This window comes from Microcaecilia unicolor, chromosome 5, assembly GCF_901765095.1.
Source record: "Microcaecilia unicolor chromosome 5, aMicUni1.1, whole genome shotgun sequence".
Taxonomy (NCBI): domain Eukaryota; kingdom Metazoa; phylum Chordata; class Amphibia; order Gymnophiona; family Siphonopidae; genus Microcaecilia; species Microcaecilia unicolor.
The window spans coordinates 346,593,012-346,614,068 of record NC_044035.1 but is presented as its reverse complement, the minus strand read 5'-3'; the positions used below and the strand labels follow the sequence as shown (position 1 = coordinate 346,614,068).

Genomic DNA, 21,057 nt, shown 5'->3' with positions numbered 1-21,057 from the left:
GAGTCACAGTCACCCATGCATAATTCCCAGAGGCTACTAATCCAGCCCCAATCCAGAGGTCATATAACAGAAAAGCTGTTCCAAGCTCCTGATGCAATGTCTCTGAGACTTCTAGAAGCTGCAGCATCCAGCGAAGAAGCGCTCTGTCAAGGTAACTTCCACAGATCATTGCCCACACCAAAAGATATAAATGACTGCTTCAGGAGAACCTCTCTTCCTGTCCTGGGAATCCTTCAAGACTACGCCACCCTCCATCCTTTGGGAGCCAGGCTACATGGAAATATTGCTGCATCAATCCAAACTACAGCCATCTAGGAATGAAGCCTTTGTTGTCTGCACCCATCTGCTTGTTAGTGAGCACATCCCACTTGTCTGGACATGTCTAGCAAGATAAGGAAGCTTGGATTTCAATGTGAATGATTCTGGAGATGGACTTAAGTATGTATGCAAAAGTACAACTAAGGTTTCTCTTGTTGAATTTTTAAATACTGTGGATAAAAGTCTTACTTCTAATATAATATACAACTACATTTTTTAGCAGCAGATAATATATGGTGACCTCTTTATTTGTATGACATTAAGCAGATTCAATAAATAGCAAGCACAGGCTTATTTTATTTCTGAATAAGTACTAGTGCTACTCATTTTGAAATCACAGTAAGGCAAGGGAAAGAGCCATAGAACATTTTCTCTTTCTTGACCCAGAAGTATCTCCCTGCTCCTCCAGACAGATGGGAACCTGCCTCTGTTAGGCAATTCCTTCATAACTGCCTGGGGACTTTTTCCTATTTTTATTCCCTCTCAGAATTCCACACAGTTAATTGCAATAACAGTTCTTGGCCAGTGACCACAAACTGACACAGTGCTTCATCTAGTTTCCTCTCCCCACTTCCCCATGGCTGTGAACACTGCCTCCACAACAATCCTGGCCAGCTGAAGATTCAAACATCACTTGTCATCAAGTCATCATGCAAGCCTGAAAAGGAAGGGGGTTCTATTTGTTTAAAGGATCAATGCCATGTTAACTGCCAACACAGCTAAAATATGCTAATACAGAAGCAAGAAGGAGCCAAGGTCATCTACTATACATATGTAAATGTCATAATCTGAGGAATCGAGCTACCACTGCTGCTGCTTCTTAAAGATCGAAACAATAAATATCCAATAGTCTCTGGTAGATAAATAGAATATAATCTTAAAGATCAACACGATGCAGTCATTCTTACCATCATGGAGATCATCCATGGACTGGGTACCAAATGAAACTGTTTCATTGTATGGGGGAAGCTGTATGCAAAAGAAAAAAAACAAAATAAATATTGTAGTCTTATTTTACACAAGGTAATCTAGTAATCTGACTTAATGCATCTCTACAAAACTTTTAGATTTAGGAACTTCAACTCTGCTGAGTTTCTGTAGTCAAGAAAAATAAGATAATGAAGAATCTGATGAGATACAGAGGTGGAAAAATATTTAGAAAACGGACACTGGTCAAAATGTTTAGAAACCAGAGTAAAAAGCTATGTTTCTTTGTAATGTAAAGGATTTTTTTTTAACTTTCGTTTTATACCCCGTTTCATTGCAGTACCTCATCCTATGCCAGGGGCAAGTGCCAATTTTTACGTGCCTGGAAATTTTCCATCTCTGGATGATGTCAGGTTTTCCACTGGTTAATAATATTTTGTGATTCATATCAGTATGTAGCTCATATTTGGGAAGTTGGAAGGTTATCTAGGCATGGTTTCCATTTCTAGCTTTACTCAACACATTTGTATAATGCTCTTATCAAAAATGCTGAACACATTTTCTATATAAAATATTTGCATTAGATAAAGGAAGAATCCCCACCTTCTACTAATTTTCAGTGAGTTACTTGTATGCATTTGTAAACAGGGCCCCAAGAATGTGGGTGAACTGTAAGACATCTATCCTACAGCTCAGCTATGAAAATTTGCTTACAACACTGTTGGCTATGTTACCAGAAGTCTGACACACTAATTGCTTAACAGTTGCATCTACAAGGTTATCTGGAGGAAGTTGGAGGGGAGAAAAAAAAAAGTGCAGCAAATTCTGAAGCAAAGCAGAAAAACAATCCTTCTGGACTGCAAGTACGGCGATTTGTTTTCCTGGTAAAAGCATTTACCTAGAATCCAACCAAACAATCATACTCACCAATCATTTTTACCTGCTTATCAAAACTTGCTCTAAATTCTTTAGTGTTACAGCCATGAGCTTCTGGAGTAAAAAAAAAAAATGACCAGGCTGTAGAATGTAATTCTATTTCCCTCAATTATCTGTTTTGTGTGGATGATGACCCATTTTAATTTGTCAGACTGCTTGGTTTTGCTTACTCTATTTGTTTGGTGTGTATTTCAGTTACTGGGACTGCTCCTCCATGTAGCTCTCCCCTGAAGCACTAAAGCTCTGCCCAGATACCACCTTCATCTCTGCCCAAGGTGACATCAGCATCATCTTCATGGTTCTGGATCTTGCACCCTCCACACTACAGGTAGGACTTCTTCACTGTTGCTCTTTTGAAATATAAGCATTTCTGGTAAATGATTTAATTATGAATTATATTAGGAATAACAGTTGCAAATTGCAAACTTGGTTGTAAGATGAAGAGGCCTTCTTCCTTACTCAGACTTGTCCTCCTTTAACTTTTTTACAATGGTAGAATGGGAAGAAGGGGAAGAGGGATCCCCTGTCTTTATTCCCAGCATGTCAGCAAAGGTCTTACCCCTTAACAGTTGTTCTTTCTTGAGATAATGATGCTTAAGATAAACTTTCGATAATCACAATTTCTCTTTTTTGTCTCCATTCATCACCCTCCAACTGCACCTGTAGCTTCACTCGAGGAACGTCCATTAAGTCTCACTTCTTTAAGAGAATATTTTTTAAAGTTGTAGTCAATGTTAATATCATGGCCGAGTCAAACTTTTTCAGATTTATGAATGATCTAGGATTTGTGCAGCATATAACTGCACCCACTCACTCAGTTGACTATACTCTGAATTTAGACTTCATGTCCTCTTTTTGTGGCCACTCACTTGTGCAATTTAGGGGGTTTTTTTTCACTGCATTGGTCAGATCATTATTTAGTTTGCTTTAGGTAGTTCTCAATAAGACATACTCATTTGTAGGACCTAGAGAGACAAAGATTTCCATATGCAATTTGAAAAATGTCAATATTCAACAACTGAAAGAATACTGGGATAGTTTTCCATCTGATTTAAACTGCCTGCTTCTGAAAGAAATTACTTTATACTCTGCCTTTGATTTGGTGGCCCCTTTAAAAGTGATCACTATGCAGCTGAGATATTCTCAACTATGGTATCACCATGGTCTCCTGGTCCCAAGAATGCAACTTCGTCATATGGATAAGGAAGTGGCAGGAAGGACAAAACATTGCTAATCTCACTCTTTACAGAACTCATGTTTGATAAGAAGGAAATTCAATGTGCCAAGTGGATTTATTTATTTATTTATTGCATTTGTATCCCACATGTTCCCACCTCTTTGCAGGCTCAATGTGGCATACAATACTATTTCAACTTAATTCATCAATGTGGAAACAATTCTAAACAGCTGTTCAACATCATTTCTAGATTTATGAGACTCAATTTCCCCTTGTTCATTTATAATTTCATTGGCTTGTTTGCCGATTTTTTTTTATGAAGATCCAATCAATTTGACAAATTGTAGCCACTTGTATGCCCTACAGAGTTAACTTTTCGAATCTAGCACATAGTACAGATTCAAAAGTTAGTTTGTCTCCTAGATTAGTATGTATAGATGCAACTGCATGCCTTGATATCGCTTTTTCCCCATACTGTAAAGTCTCTACTCACCTCTGGCACTCAACTAGTACACCAGTATCTCTCCACGTAGGATCTTGTCCTTAATGCAAGTTTCTACTTCTTCACGCAATCCCATATTGTCTTAGACTTGTGAAAGATCTCGATAATGGTTTGTTCACTTTTATGGTTGGGTTGGCCTTTCATCTAGGAAGTTCCCTGTTTGTTGGAAGTGGCCAGAGTACAGCTACTTATCAAGCAGCATAATTTGGACCACTTCAATTAAGCAAATTATCGTTCATTTTCAAACTTACCGTTCATTTCAGTGTTGTGGAGAAGGTTGTCCTCCTTCAGTTTATATTATTTTTGGATAAGACCAATCCAATTCATCTTTGTCAATCAAATTAGAGGACAAGCTCTAGCACTGAAACCTGTCTTTGGTAAACAGAATTAGATTGAACATGGATGCTGGCAGAGTACCAATATTAGTGTTAGTAGACCTTAGTCAATTACGTCAAAAACAGCACTATCAGATTCTATTACTCACTCAGACTAAATATACTTAGTGTAACTGCTTTTTTTTTTTTTAATAGCTTTTCTCAAGTTTGTCTGATCAACTCATTCAAGTTGGCTGGCGCTCAAAATTCTCTTCACCGAGAGAACCCGTGGTTCAATTCTTTTATCATTCTTTTCAATTTATTTCTGCCCCTCTTTTCACTCTTAGCCAGAGTTTTGATGTTTGTACCTTCTCCTATGCTGATGACATTCATCTGTTAATATCCTTGGAAACTTTTATAGCAGAAGTTAGTCTTCTTAAGATGTATTTAACATGGCTGAGGGACTATAGCTTTAAACTCAATCCTGATATATCTGAAGCCATTTGGGTCAGTAGGTGTGACATACAGTCCATACAATCCAAAAAAACATTAGGCTTTCCTATTAAAAAAAAAAAAAAAAAAAAAAAAGATTCTGTTCTTCAGATTATATTGGATTCCGACCTTATGTCTGATACGTATATTTCATCTTCATTTGTTCTCTCTTTCATTTAAGGCATATTTGTGCAATTAAATTCATACTAAATGAAGTGGATCCCGATACTTACTCTGGTTGCTAATCACAGACTATTGTAAAGTTCTGTTTGCCAGAATTAGTGCATTGGCCATGAAATGACTTCAGACAATTGAAAACACAGTTATTATGTTACAGTATAACATAGCCAAATATGATCATGTCACAGCTTTGCTTCATAAACACTGGCTTCCAATCTATTTTAGGATCCAATTTAAGATTCTTCTCCTGACACAGAGGGCTTTGTATACAGGTTAGCCACAATATTTAGCTTGTTTGCTTCTTCTTTATTGTTCTACTTGTCCAGTAAGATCATCATATCTTTCACTATTGACAGTGTCTTCCATATTTGATATCCAATTGGATACTACAAAATGTGCTGCACTTACATGCTTATAGAACAAGCTACCACCCGACATTCGACGTAAAGCCGAAGGTAAAAAAAACTGAGATTTGCCTTGAAGACCCGGTTATTCCGGCAGGATTTTTTTTTGTGAAAGTTCTGAAAAGCTGTAAATGTAGGCCAGCACAGTTCGTGTCATGAGCAGCCGCTCTCCCTTATGTATTGTCCTTGTGTGTCTGTGTTGATAGGTTAATTGTGTAAATTGTTTTTCATGGGGGAGTCCTTTTCTGTGAATTGGAGACTCTTCCTGAAGTAGCATGTGTTTTTGTTTCAGTTTGATATATATTCTAACTTAGGTGATTTCTTTGTATTAATTCAGTTTCTCTCAAATTACTGTTTTGTGTTAGACCTTAATTTAAATTATTGGGAATCATCTTTATGTTTTCAAATGATAAGCAGAATATCAAATTATCAAACCTTTAAGGGTAATACATTTGCCTATATCAACCTCTGTATTGCATTTATTAACTTGTTGGCCCTTTTCATACTTTCTCCAATATATGGACAGTCTATAAAATGGAAGCCTACAACTTCTCACCACATTCAAAGTATCACCTAGCAAAGGCATGCTAATTGCTTTATGCTAGTAAAACCAAGTGAGTCCTATAGAAAGGAATCTATCACAAAATGGAGCTACGCATGGCAGCAGTTGTGAGTTGTGTGATCATATCATTGGTGTGAACTATTTCATTTAAACAAATTTTATGAAGGTATTTTCAATAGTAATTAAATAATAGAAATTTCTGAAGGAACATAAAGACAGATTTGCGGAAAGTGGAAGTTGTTGTCCTTGTGGGGACATATTGCAGCTATCAAATGTGGAACCAAGGATAATATATCTGTTTTAGGTGTTGCCCATAACAGACCCTTGGGAAATGTTGAGCAATCTTCAGAGGGAAGTTATGCAGTGTATAAGGCAAAGAAAGCACCCAAGAGTAGCGTAAGTAGGAAAAGAGGGAGGTTGGTGGTACATAACTGTAGGTGGTACTAGATGGCCACACAGCTGAAACATTTTATAATGTCTGTTACAATATTGATTATAAAGGGAGATTAAAGGTTTGTTCAAATGGTAGCACAAAGTGGAATCTGAGTGATGTAGAAAATGAACTAAGGGGAGAGGTGGGTGAGTGTGTGGGGTTAAGTTGTTTTTTTTTTTTTTTAACTGTTAATGGTATAAATTGTACGAGGGGAGTTGGCTGTATTTGGAAAATAAAGTTAGAACATAAGAACAGCCATACTGGATCAGACCAATGATCCATCTAGCCCAGTATGCTGCTTCCAGCAGTGGCCAATTCAGGTCACAAGTGCCTGACAGAATCCCAAACAGTAGCAAGATTCATGCCACTGATCCCAGGGACAAGCAGTGGCTTTCCCCATGTCTATCTCAATAGCAGATTACAGATTTTCCCTCCAGTAACTTATCCAAACCTTTTTTAAACCCAGATACACTAACTGCTGATACCACATCCTCTGGCAATGAGTTGCAGAGCTTAACTATTCATTGAGTGAAAAAATATTTCCTCCTGTCCATTTTAAAAGTGGTGCCATGTAACTCTGAGTGTCCCCTAGTCTTTGTACTTTTTGAAAGAGTGAAAAAAAAAAATCGATTTACATTTACCCGTTCTAATTACTAAGTATTTTGTAGACCTCAATCATATCCTCCTCCCTCAGCCGTCTCTTTTCCAAGCTGAAGAGTCCGCACCTCTTAAGCCTTTCCTCATATGAAAGGAGTTCCTTTATCATTTTGGTCACCTTTTTTGAACTTTTTCTATTCCGCTATATCTTTAAGATAAGGCGAACAGAATTGCACACAATACTCAAGGTGTGGTCGCACCATAGAGTGATTCAAAGGCATTATAATATTCTTTATCTTATTTTCTATCCCTTTCCTAATAATTTCTAGCATCCCATTTGCTTTTTTGGCAACTGCCACAAACTAGGCAGAAGATTTCAGCATATTATCTACGACAACACCTAGACCTTTTTCTTGGGTGTTGATTCCTAAGGTGGATCTTAGCATCAAGTAACTATGATTTGGATTATTCTTCCCAATGTGAATCACTTTGCATTTGTCCACATAAAATTTCATCTGCCATTTGGATGCCCAATCTTCCATCTTCCTATGGTCTTCCTGCATTTTTTCCTCAATCTGCATGCGTTGTAACAATGAATAGTTTTGTGTTGTCTGCAAATTTAATTACCTTACTCAATCCCATTTCCAGAGCATTAATAAGGTTAAATAGCATCAGTCCCAGTACAGATTCCTGGGGCATTCCACTATTCGGCCTCCTCCATCAAGAGAATTGCCATTTAACCCTACCCTCCAACCAATTTCAAATCCACAACAGAACATTGCCTCCTATCCCATGACTCTTTACTTTTCTCAGAAGTCTCTCATGAGGGGTTTTATCTAACACTTTTTCAAAATCCATATGCACTACATCAACGGTTCACCTTTATCCACATATTTATTCACACCTTCAAAGAAATGAAGCAAATTGGTGAGGCAAGACTTCCCTTGGCTGAATCCATGTTGACTGTGTCCTATTAAACCATGTTTGCCTATATATTCAGTGATTTCATTCTTTATAATAATTTCTACTAATTTGCCCTGCACTGATGTCAGGCTTACCGGTCTGTAATTTCCCGGATCACCCCTGGATTCCTTTTTAAAAATAGGCATTACATTGGCCACCCTCCAATTTTCAGGTACTACTACAGACAATTTTAACGACAAGTGACAGATTACTAACAGCATTGCAATTTCATATTTGAGTTCTTTCAGTACCCTGGGGTGTATACCATCTGGTCCCGGTGATTTACTACTCTTTGTCAATTTGGCTCAGTACAGCTTCCAGATTCAATGAGATTTCTTTCAGTTCCTCCACATCGTCAGCTTTGAAAACCATCTCTGGTAAAGGTAGATCTCTTACATCTTCTTCAGTAAAGCCCAAGGCAAAGAATTCACTTAGCCTCTCTGCTATGGCCCTGTCCTCCAAGTGTCCCTTTTACTCCTTGATGATCAAAGGGTCCCACAGATTCCCTCACAGGCTTTCTGCTTCTGATACACCTGGAAAAGTTATTACTATGAGTTTTTGCCTCCGAGGCAAGTTTCTCTTCGTATTCCTTTTTGGCCTTCTTTATTTATTTATCAATGTTTTATATCTAACTTGCCAGTGTTTAAGCTGCTTTCTGTTTTCTTCATTTGAATTTTTTTTTCCAATTCTTAAAGACGTTCTTTTGGCTCTAACAGTCTCTTTCACTTCTCCCTTTAACCATGCTGACTGTCGTTTGCTCTTCTTTCCACCTTTATTAATATGTGGAATACATCTGGTCTAGGCTTCCAAAATGGTATTTTTAAACAATGTTCATGACTGATTTAAAGTCCTAACCTTTGCTGCTTTCAGCTTTTCCCTCATTTTATCATAGTTACCCTTTCAAAAATTAAATGCCACTACTGTAACTGTTAGCACATCCTCCTTCACATTGTGCATATGGTGCTTAAAGCTATATTGTATAAAAAGTGGTCATACTCCCACTTTTTATACATTTTTGTTTTCTCCCGTGGGGTGCTTGAGTTTTCCACCTGGTGGTGGATCTTTTCTCGCTTAAAGCTATATTTACATCCTTTAGACTTGAGGACTGTTTTATAATCTACAATAACCCCCAGCATTTGACTACTCTAATGCTATTTACTTCAGACTATTGGTTGCCTCACTGTGGATCCTGCAGCTTGTTCAAAATGCTGCTGCAAGATTACTTCATCAATTCTTTTCATTCTTCACCAGGTTACTCATCACCCAATGCCTTTATTCAATCTCTTGTCTTTCTTAGAAGAATATGGTTGCCAATATAAGGCTATCACCACAACAGGCTCTTTAGAAGTACCCTCTTTTAAAACTGTTCCACAAGTCTTTACATGGTAAAAGAGTTTTGGTAACTGTTCTACAGGCTTGAAATTCCCTACCTTTTGAGTTGTGACTAGAAATGAATATCTAATATGTGGCTTCTGGTTCTGTGGCATGATCATTGTAGTAATTTGAGGGTTTAGCCATTTTAAGTTTTTGTGTCTATTATTTATTAATTAAAGTGTTTCTAAAGGTCTTGATTGCCAGACTTTAAATAAGTTCTGTAAATAAAATAAAAGAACAGATAAGGAGAAGTGGGTAGTTATGTCCATCGACCAGCAGGTGGAGATAGAAAATCCAGAACTGAGCACTACTACCTAGCCACGTGCTAGCTGCCCAGTTCCTCAGTATTGTACATAAGCCAGCAGAAAACCAACCTAAATGCATGAACAGCAACCAACCAACAAACAAGGAAAAAAGAAACCCCAAAAACCAACGACAGGATCCAGAACAGTGAGCAGGGCAGTCAGAAGCAAAATAGGCCGAAAACACCGGGAGGACTCCTGGAATAGTGGGAAGAACTAATGGAAAGAAAATTATCAGGTAAGACCTAATTTCTCCTTCCATTACGTTCTATTCCACTATTCCAGGACAAGTGAGATGTTCAAAAGCAATCCCTGCGAGGGTGTAATATCAGCCCTGCTGCTCTTAAGACCACCACCCCAAAGGACGCATCTGACCACGCAGCAACATCCACCCTATAATGCTTGCTGAAAGAATGCAACGACGACCATGTCGCCGCCCTGCAAATCTCTACCGGAGAAGACAAAGACATCTCTGCCCACGACGTCGCCACACGCCTAGTCGAGTGGGCCAACAATCGCAAAGGTGAAGCCTTCCCTGTCAGGAGGTAGGCAGACGACACCGCCTCCTTCAACCAACGGGCAATGGACGCTTTGGAGGCCATTAGGCCCAACTTCCGTTTACCAAACAAAACAATCTATCCGAGCGACGAAACTCATTAGTCACATCCAGATACCGGATAAGAACTCTAACATCCAGAAGCCGCAAGGACGCATACCGGCTCCCCACGTCCTGCCGATGAAAGGAAGGCAGCTCTATCGACTGATTAAAACGAAATTCCAAGACCACCTTGGGCAGAAAAGACGGCACTGTTAGTAGAGACACCCCCCTCTGAAAAACGGAGAAAGGAGTCCCTGCAAGAGAGCGCCTGGAGCTCAGAAACGCGACGGGCCGAAGCGATATCCACCAAAAATACCGCCTTCAGAGTAAGATCCTTCAGGGAAGCCTGAAGGACAGGCTCAAAGGGAGGACGCTGAAGCGCTCCAAGCACCAGACTGAGATCCCAGTCAGGGCAGGGAGCCCAGAAGGGCAGTCGAAGACGACCCACTCCTTTCAGAAAATGGACATCTGGGAGAGCCGCCAGCAAAGAATTGCGCAAGCACCCTTGGAAGCAGGCCAAGGCCGCCACCTGGACCTTCAAGGACCCCAGCGCTAAGCCCTTGTGCACCCCCTGCTGCAGAAAATCAAGGATGCTGCCCACCGAAGCACTAAAGGGATCCAAACCCCTTTCCGCGCACCAATCTTCAAATATACACCAGATGCAGGCATAGGCCGAAGAAGTAGACCGCTTGCGAGCCTGAACCAGGATAGTAATAACCAAATCCGAATAGCCCTTCTTCCTCAAACGAGACCTCTCAAGGGCCAGGCCATAAGGCCAAAGTGGGAGGGATCTTCCATGGCTACCGGTCCCTGCCGGAGAAGACCCCTCTCCTGCAGAAGCCACAGCTGCTGGCCATCCAGAAGACTGATGAGGTCGGCATACCAAGGACGCCTGGGCCAGTCCAGAGCCACCAAAATTATTATTATTATTACATTTGTACCCAGCGCTTTCCCACACAATGCAGGCTCAATGCGGCTTACATAGTAATTTGAAATACAAAGTTAATAGAATTTTAATAAAACAGTAGTAAAACAATGTAAAGTCACTCTGCCGTGATGAGTCGCTACTCTTCTCGGCAGACGGCCCAACATCGGCCAAGGAGGAAAGACATACAGGACTCCCTCTACCAGCCATAGTTGAAGTAGGGCATCCAGACCTATTGAATTCTGCTCTTTGGAACAACTGAAGAACTGTGGAACCTTGGCATTGTCCTTCGTGGCCATCAGGTCCATGCAAGGAAGGCCCCAACGCTGCACCACTATTTGGAACACCGCAGTAGACAACTCCCATGCGCCGGGATCCAAAACATGACAACTGAGAAAGTTGGCTTCTACATTGAGGACCCCTGCAATGTGGGCGGCTCAGAGGTAAGACAGGTGCCGCTCCGCCCAGACCATCATGAGGCCAGACTCCCTGGCCAGATGGCTGCTGCTGCTGCGGGTCTCCTCCTCCCCCCCCCCCCCCCCCCCCCCCCGCCTGTTGATATAAGCTACAGTAGTCGCATTGTCAGAGGAGACTCGGACCGCCGTCCCCTTCAGGAATGGGAGAAACGACTTCACAGCTAGCTGCACCGCCCGAAGCTCCAGAAAATTGATGGTCCAGCGAGACTCCTGCGGTGACCACATACCCTGAGCTAAATGGCCCCTGAAATGGGCCCCCCAGCCCGACAGGCTGGCATCCATTGTCACTACCTCCCACTGCAGAATGGGAAAGGACATTCCCTGAGCCAGAGACTGGGGGCAGAGCCACCCATCTCATGCTCCGTCTGGCCTCCAAGGTCCAAGGTAGTCTGACTTGGTAAGCCTCCGACACCGGAGACCAGCGCGAGAGCAGAGACCTCTGAAGCGGACGCGTGTGAGCTCGCACTGAAGGGATTACCTCCATGGTCGCTGTCATGGACTCTAGAAGCTGGATGTAGTCCCAAACCCGTAGCCTGGCGGCCAACAGAAGGGAACATACCTGCCTCACCAGCTTCACCCGCCGCGTGTCGGTCAGAAAGACCTGAGCCCGCTGGGTATCTAATAGAACACCTAAGTATTCCAGGCGCTGAGAGGGGATCAGGCAGCTCTTTTTGAAACTGATCACCCATCCCAAGGACTGAAGCAGCCTGACAACCGTGGAAGTCGCTTCCAAGCTGTCCTGGTAGGACGAAGCGTGAAATAGCCAGTTGTCTAGGTAAAGGTACCACCACTACCATCACTTTGGAGAAGGTCCGTGGGGCTGTAGCAAGACCAAATAGGAGCGCCTGAAACTGGAAGTGCAGACCCAGTACAGCGAAACGAAGGAACTGCTTGCTGATGAAGGCCCCAAATTGGAATATGAAGGTACGCTTCTTTGAGATCGAGAGAGGTGAGAAACTCGCCCTCCCGCACGGAGGCAATGACGGAACTGAGGGTTTCCATCCGAAAGTACGTAACCCACAGGCACTTGCTGACACTCTTGAGGTCCAGAATGGGCCAGACCGTGCCTCCCTTTTTGAGGACCACAAAATAGATGGAGTACCGCCCCTGTCTGCGCTCGTCGAGTGGCACAGGCACAATGGCCTGAAGAGACAGTAACACCTGAACAGTGGACTGAACTTGTGCCTCTCGGACAGAACCTCGACACGGAGACTATAAGAAGAGAGGAGCTACCGGGCGGCAGAATTCTAACCAGTAACCGTCGCGCAGGATGTCCAGCACCCACTGATCTGAGGTGATGAAAGACAACGCGTCCTGGAACGCCTGAAGACGTCCCCCTATCGGACTGAACGAGTGGACCAACGCACCATCATTGCAACTGTCAGGCAGGAGGACCTGTTCGACCTGACTTGCCGGTCCCCTTACTGTCCCCCCGAAAGGACGACTGACGGGGCTGAAACCTAGGCCGTTGCCCAAAGGCTGGGCGACCTGGTCTGTATTTCTTACTGTCCTGAAACAGAGGACAAGAGAACCCGACCTGCCGACCAGACGACCTAGGCCGATCCTCAGGCAGCCGCTGGGGTCTAGACTCTCCGAGCTCTTTCACCAGATTACTCAAGTCCTGGCCAAATAGTAACTTCCCCTGAAAGGACAGCTTGACCAACCGGGCTTTGGACGCCGCATACACAGACCACGCCCGGAGCCACAACTGTCGCCTTGCGGAGACCGCCAATGACCTACCCTTGGCCGTTCAGATACGGCCAGAAGAAACATGGCTCTCTCTTCTTTTTTTTTTGGTTGCTGCACAGACTCTGCCACAAGAGAGGCTCAGGAGGAAAATAAAGAGAAGAAAGCCTCCAGGTGGGAGCAAGACAGGGACCCAGCACCACTCAGGTGTGACTCAACTGGGAAGCAGTCACCAACTGGAACAGGAGAAACCAACTGGAACAAAGAGAGAAACGAAGTATGTCCATCCACCTGCCGGAGACAGAAGATACTGAGGAACTGGGCTGCTAGCACATGGCTAGGTAGTAGTGCTCAGTTCTGGATTTTCTATCTCCACCTGCTGGTCAATGGACATAACTACCCACTTGTCCTGGAATAGTGGGATAGAGCGTAATGGAAAAAGCTGAAAGGCACTTAATCCAGTTTTATTTGCAGTGCTATATTCACCTCAACTGCAATTCACAAAATACAGAAAATATTTGAAATTGAAATGTTACCTCAACAACCATATGTTCAACATGTTGGCAACCAGGTTTTATTCTCTTTCTTCTCTCAATTCACATTTTCAGTTTCCTATCAAATTCCCATGTTTAGCTTCTACTAATGAAAGTTAAAAAAAAAAAAAATCTTACCTCAACTGTGCATTTAGGAGCCACAAAAAACTGATTGAATTCATCAGGACTGAACTCCCCAAAAATATACTGCAAAGAGAAAAATGCATTAAAGTTGCAGGGTAGCAAACTCTATAGAATAATCTACAAGACAGTTTGGTATTAATTTTTTATCAAAATCATAATCATCAAATCAAACAAAACTATTTCTCAAGTAGACCCATCCTTGACCATCACCAATAAAAGAAATATATAACTGCATAGAGGTCTTTATCCTCTACAAATATGCTTGAGGTCCAGAAGTGATATACTTCTCACCAGAGAACGGTGTGTGCATGTGATGTGGCAGATGCAGTTACAAAGCTCCACAAGCTGCAGGCAAAGGTGTGACGGAGGAGTGGCCTAGTGGTTAGGGTGGAGGACTTTGGTCCTCGGCAACTGAGTTTGATTCCCACTTCAGGCACAGGCAGCTCCTTGTGACTCTGGGCAAATCACTTAACCCTCCATTGCCCCCATGTAAGCCGCATTGAGCCTACCATGAGTGGGAAAGTGCAGGGTACAAATGTAACAAAAATAAAATAGATACTATTGGAGATTCTACATGGAATGTTGCTATTCCACTAGCAACATTCCATGTAGAAGGCTGCGCAGGCTTCTGTTTCTGTAAGTCTGACGTCATGCACATACGTGCAGGACGTCAGACTCACAGAAGCAGAAGCCTGCGCGGCCACATTGGTGATCTGCAAGGGCCGACTACTACATGGAATGTTGCTAGTGGAATGGGAAAATTAGGTTCTTACCGTGATAATTTTCTTTCCTTTAGTCATAGCAGATGCAGCCATTACAGATGGGTTGTGTCCATCAACCAGCAGAGGGAGATAGAGAGCACACTTTTTTCAGTGCCTCATACCAGCTTGCTCCACCGCCTCTCTTCAGTATTTGAAGCTTCCAAAGCAGTATGGCAAACCGCAATGGGAATAACATGAGCTTTCCTCACAGCGAACGATGGCCCTACAACAAAGGGCATTAACTCAGAATGGAGGGAATGAAACATCCACCCGGAGGGCATAAACTCATCCTCCACTGAGACATAACTGGAGGGAATAAACTCAACCTCCCGGAGGGAATAAACTCATCCTCCAAAACATGAAACTGGAGGGAATTAAGTCATCCTCCTTTAATTGAACAAGAATCCTTAAGACTGTTTTCCGACTTTCTCCCAAGGACGGAATCTCCAGGAAACACGAACAGAACCTGAAATAGATTTACAGCAGATAGCAATCAGACAGGGAGGGATCATGGCTGCATCTGCTATGACTAAAGGAAAGAAAATTATCATGGTAAAAACCTAATTTTCCCTTCCTTGTCATCAAGCAGATGCAGCCATTACAGATGGGATGTATCAAAGCAATCCCTAGATAGGGTAGGAACAAGCCACACCACACGCCAGCACTTGCGCTCCAAAATGTGCGTCCCTCCTGGCAGCCACATCCACCCTGTAATGTCGGGCAAAAGAGCTTAGAAGCCCATGTTGCTGCACTACAAATCTCTTGAAGAGAGAGTGCTCCAGTTTCAGCCCAAGAAGAGGAAATTCCTCTAGTGGAATGCGCCTTAAAGGCATCAGGCGGAGGCCGGCCGGCAAGCAAATAAGCTGAAAAGATAGATTCTTTGAGCCAGCGGGCAATAGTGGCTTTAGACGCTGGAGACCCTCTGCGAGGACCTGATAGCAAAACAAACAGATGATCAGAGGTCCTGAAAGACTTAGTAACTCGCAGATACTGCAGCAGAGTCCTGTGCCCGTCCAACAGGTGCAATTGCCCAAAAGATTCTGGAAACTCCTCCTTGACAAAGGAAGGCAAGAAAATAGGTTGGTTTAGGTGAAACGCTGAAACCACCTTAGGCAAGAAGGAAGGCACGGTCCGAACCGTGACCCCGGACTCTGAAAATTGCAGAAAAGGGTCTCTACAGAACAGCGCCTGGAGCTCTGACACCCGTCTCGCCGAAGTAATGGCCACTAAAAAGATGGCCTTTAATGTCAAATCTGTCTCTGAGGCACGCCGAAGCGGTTCAAAGGGAGCACCCTGAAGGGCTTTCAGCACTAGCCCCAGGTTCCAAGCTGGACAAGGTGCACGCACGGGAGGACGGAGCCAAAGCACCCCTCTAAGAAACCGTGCCACATCTGGATGAGCAGCTAAAGACACGCCTTCAACCTTGCCACGCAGGGAGGCCAACGCTGCCACTTGCACCCGCAGGGAAATTATAGGCCAAGCCTTTTTGTACACCATCCTGCAAAAAGTCCAGAATCGGCGAGACAGGAGCCCGCATGGGTGTGATCTCTTTGGAAGCACACCAGACTTCAAACTGGCGCCAAATCCTGGCATAAGCCACGGAAGTGGAATGCTTGCGGGCTTGCAGGAGAGTGGTAATTACTTTATTGGAATAGCCTTTGTCTCTCAATTGCGCCCTCTCAATCGCCAGGCCATAAGACCAAATCGGCAGGCGTCCTCCAGGTCACCGGACCCTGTGACAACAGGTTGGGAACCAGAGGTATCTGAAGGGGATCCTCTATGAGCATCTGTCGGAGGTCCGCATACCAAGGCCTCCTGGGCCAATCCGGGGCGACGAGAACCACTTCTCCTGGATGCAGCCGAATCCGCAGGAGCACTCGCCCTATCAAGGGCCACAGAGGGAGCACATACAGTAGGCCCGGAGGCCAGGGTTGAGCCTAGGCATCCAACCCCGCCGAGCGAGGATCTCTCCGTCTGCTGAAAAAGCACGGGACTTTGGCATTGGTGCTTGTTGCCATTAGATCCATCACGGGTTTGCTCCACTTGGCACATATCTGCAGGAATACTTTGTCTGCAAGTTCCCACTCCGCTGGATCGATCTGATGCCTGCTTAGATAATCGGCTTGCACGTTGCTCTGACCTGCAATGTGAGCTGCCGACAGAAACTGTAGATGCAGCTCGGCCCAGTGGCAAATTTGTTCGGGCTGCGCGGCTAGAGCTCTGCACTGAGTACCGCCTTGTCGATTTATGTAGGCCACTGCTGTCGTTTTGTCTGACATCACTGACAGCCAATCCTTCCAGGGTCACTTGAAAAGCCAGAAACGCCTGAAACACCGCTTTCAACTCTAGGCAGTTGATGGACCACTCCGACTCCTCGGGTGTCCATAGACCCTGGGCATGCTTCCCCTTGCAATGTGCGCCCCAGCCTTTCAGGCTGGCATCTGTCACCACGAGGCACCAATCAGGGAGCGCCAGCGGCATTCCTCGCCGCAGCATGCTGTCTGAGAGCCACCACTCCATACTGAGTCGGGCCGCAGGGAGCCAAGAGAGTCTGCATTGATAATCCTGAGATACTGGAGACCATCTTTGGAGTAGAGCATACTGTAGAGGTCTCAGGTGCGCTCTTGCCCAGGGCACCACAGTTCCATGGTGGCCGTCATCGATCCAAGCAGCTGGACAATGTCCCAAGCTCGTGGGCGGGGCATCCTCAGGAGCAGACGGACCTGATTCTGAAGCTTGCACCGCCTTTGCTCGGGTAGGTACACATACCCCGAGGCTGTGTCGAACCTGGCCCCCAAATATTCTAGAGACTGCAAGGGGGTCAGGTGACTTTTGGCCAAATTGACGACCCAGCCCAGAGATTGAAGTACTGAGACCACTCTGGCTGTTACATGCTGACTCTCTGCAGCAGAGTTTGCTCGAATGAGCCAGTCGTCCAGGTACGGGTGAACCCGAATACCCTCTCGCCATAGAAAGGCAGCTACTACCACCATAACCTTCGAAAAGGTGCGGGGAGCTGTGGCGAGGCCAAAAGGCAAGGCCCGGAACTGGAAATGCTTTCCCATCACCGCAAACCTCAGAAACTTCTGGTGCGGGGGCCAAATTGGTATGTGCAAGTAAGCTTCTTCCAGGTCCAGAGACGTGAGAAACTCTCCTGGCTGTACCGCCGCAATGACGGAGCGCAGGGTTTCCATGTGAAAATGCCGCACTCTCAGGGACTTGTTTAATTCTTTTAAGTCCAGAATAGGGCGAAAAGACCCTCCTTTTCGCGGCACCACAAAGTAGATGGAGTAGCGGCCGCAGCCATGTTCAGCGGGAGGTACCGGGGACACGGCCCCTATCTGAATCAGACCTTGCAAAGTCTCCTCTACCGCCGCCCGTTTGGCGGCAGAACCGCATCGGGACTCCACAAACACGTCTCTTACAGGGGCGTCGAATTCTGTTCTGTAACCGTCTCTAATCAGGTCCAAGACCCACTGATCTGAGGAAATGTTGGCCCACTCCTCGGCAAAGACGTCCTCCGATGACAGGACTCGAGGAGAGGGCCAGCGCACCATCATTGAGAGGCCTTGAGCCAGTGGCTGTGGAACGTTCTACCCAGGCTAGAATCCACCGGGGGGGCATTAGAAGAGGCCCCTGCAGGGCTTTGTGGGAGAGCTCTTTTAAGCATGTATGCTTTATGCATTAATAAGACAAAATCAGGGGAGAAAAACTCACCCTGGGCACCCGGATCTCTGCCGGGGCTAGTAGCTCTCATATCAGCCTCACTCCGAGGCCTCTCCCCGGGCTCAGGACTCTCCGTCTCAGCTGAGGTCGCGCCATGTGGTAAATTCAAAATGGCGTCCGCTGCCAGCTCAGAGCGCGAAGAATCGTCGCTCGCCATGCTCGGGCCGGCTCTAACTTCTGTACAGCACGATTTACAGAGCCCCGCTGCTGATCTGCGCTTGCCACACTTGGAACAGCGCTTTACTGTCTCCGCAGCCATCGCCGAAAACGGCGGTAAAATTCAAAATGGCGGTTCGCGCCAAATCGCCCCAATCGCGGGCCCACCCCGGAGGAGTCAGAAAACACTCTTACCTCACTGGACCGAGTATCACAGCTCCGGTCCCACAGAAAAAGGCAAGGAAAAACCTCTGTTTCAGCGTCTAAGCGCAACGCGACTTTTTTTTTTTTTTTTAAACGCTGTGAGGAAAGCAGAGATAAATAGAACTCCAGAGGCTCAGGTGAGTGGGAAAGGCAGGGAAAGGGCGAACCTATGTGCCTGCATCCACTGTTGGTGGGGAAGGACAGGGAAAGCTAAGCAATGTGTCCACATCCACGGAGGTATGGGTAAGGCAGGGAAAGGGTGAACCTATGTGCCTTTAAAGTGAAGCTGCAATAGCCTCCAACACCCCTGCTAACAACTGGCAAAAGCACAGGAGCAACCTCCAGGCAGATTTTAGATGGAGCTCGAAGAAGCTGCAGCCACTCTGCTAGGGGAGATAGAGAATACTGAAGAGAGGCAGTGGAGCAAGCTGGTATGAGGCACTGAAAAAAGTGTGCTCTCTATCTCCCTCTGCTGGTTGATGGACACAACCCATCTGTAATGGCTGCATCTGCTTGATGACAAGGAATGTGTTCAATTCTGGTCACCGCATCTCAAAAAAGATATAGTGGAATTAGAAAAGGTAGAGAGAAGGGCAACAAAAATGATAAAGGGGATGGGACGACTTCCCTATGAGGAAAGGCTGAAGCGTCTAGGGCTCTTCAGCTTGGAGAAAGATGGCTGAGGGGAAATATGATAGAGGTCTATAAAAAATGAGCGGAATGGAACGGGTAGATGTGAATCATTTGTTTACTCTTTCCAAAAATACTAGGACTAGGGGGCATTCGATGAAGCTACAAAGTAGTAAATTTAATACGAATCAGAGAAAATGTTTCTTCACAACATGTAATTAAACTCTGGAATTCGTTGCCAGAGAGTGTGGTAAAGGCGGTTAGCTTAGCGGGGTTTTAAAAATGTCTAGACGGCTTCCTAAAGGAAAAGCCCATAGACCATGATTAAATTGACTTGGGGAAAATCCACTGTTTATTTCTGGGATAAGCAGCATAAAATGTATTGAACATTTTCAGGATCTTGTCAGGGATTTGTGATTTGGATTGGCCACTGTTGGCAACAGGATGCTGGGCTTCATGGATCACTGGTCTGTCCCAGTGTGGCAATAATTATGCAGAGACAGGGCTAGTGCTGGGCAGACTTATACGGTCTGTGCCAGAGCCGGTGGTGGGAGGCGGGGATAGTACTGGGCGGACTTATACGGTCTGTGCCCTCAAAAAGACAGGTACAAATCAAGGTAAGGTATACACAAAAAACTAGCACATATGAGTTTATCTTGTTGGGCAGACTGGATGGACCGTGCAGGTCTTTTTCTGCCGTCATCTACTATGTTACTATGTTAATACAGTCTTAAGATCGATGTCTCTAGTGAACATAAGTGCCTACTAGATACTGTATCAGATAATGGACTTTAAAACCATTTAACTTGTTTCAAGATATAAAAGTACAAAATATAAATAAAATAAGTAGTTCTACCAAATGACTGCATATCTGTCAGAAAATCTCTGCTTTTCTTACTTCAAAGAAACTCAGTCAGACCCTTATGGAGCTCTGTCTGTGAAATTAACACTGTCCTGTTAATTGCAGCCAAAGACAAACTGACTTTTGCTACACTGAATAGATAGAAATCTATCCTACTTTCTTTGGACCTTGCCAGGTACTTGTGACCTGGCTTGGCCACAGTTGGAAACAGGATGTTGGGCTTGATGGACCTTTGGTCTGTCCCTGTATGGCAATACTTACGTAATTTCATACAAATATCTGCTCTGACCAAATAAATCAAAGATCTTCATACACCCTAGAAATCTGGGGAGAAGATACAACAGCCTCAAGAAAAACAATGTTTCTGCCTCAAACAGAAAAGATTTAAAACAAGCATTGTGGAAGTTTTTCTCATAGTTGCATTCCAAGAAGTGTTTAAGGTCAATCACTCTCCTGTCTCAAAATATCTGTCTTATTCAGCTCATCTCCCCCCCCCCCCCTCCCCTCTCAACTGCCTGCAGTAATTCCAAACTGGCAACTTGAAAAAAGGAACAGAGGGTTTGCAACCTTCTTTCAAACAGCAAAGGAAATTATCAAATCAGACAGAGAGCAATGATACAACATACCCAGAAGAACCTAGGAGCAAAATTTGCGGGAAAGTCATCCTAATCCCGTGGACCAAACAGACCACGTGGCTCGACAGAGCAGTCTGGCAACAGCAGAGCAGTGCAGACAGACATGGATCAGCAGTGCAATAAAACATCGGCACACCACAGTGCACTCCAGCCCAGAAGGACAGCGTAATCTCACCCTCACTACGCTCGGCGACAACCAGCTGAGGAGTCAGCACAGCGGCGCTCCCCAAGGTTGCGGGA

The 21,057-nt window shown here is 44.6% G+C and overlaps 1 protein-coding gene across 1 annotated transcript in view; it reads right to left on the bottom strand.

The window, feature by feature from the left end:
• LOC115470915 (ubiquitin carboxyl-terminal hydrolase 10-like) overlaps nt 1–21,057 on the bottom strand; it is a 200,593-nt gene that overhangs the window by 149,709 nt on the left and 29,827 nt on the right. Inside the window, 2 exon segments of the mRNA XM_030204534.1 lie at nt 1,227–1,287; nt 13,838–13,906. Of these exon segments, the coding sequence (XP_030060394.1) occupies nt 1,227–1,287; nt 13,838–13,906 (130 nt within the window).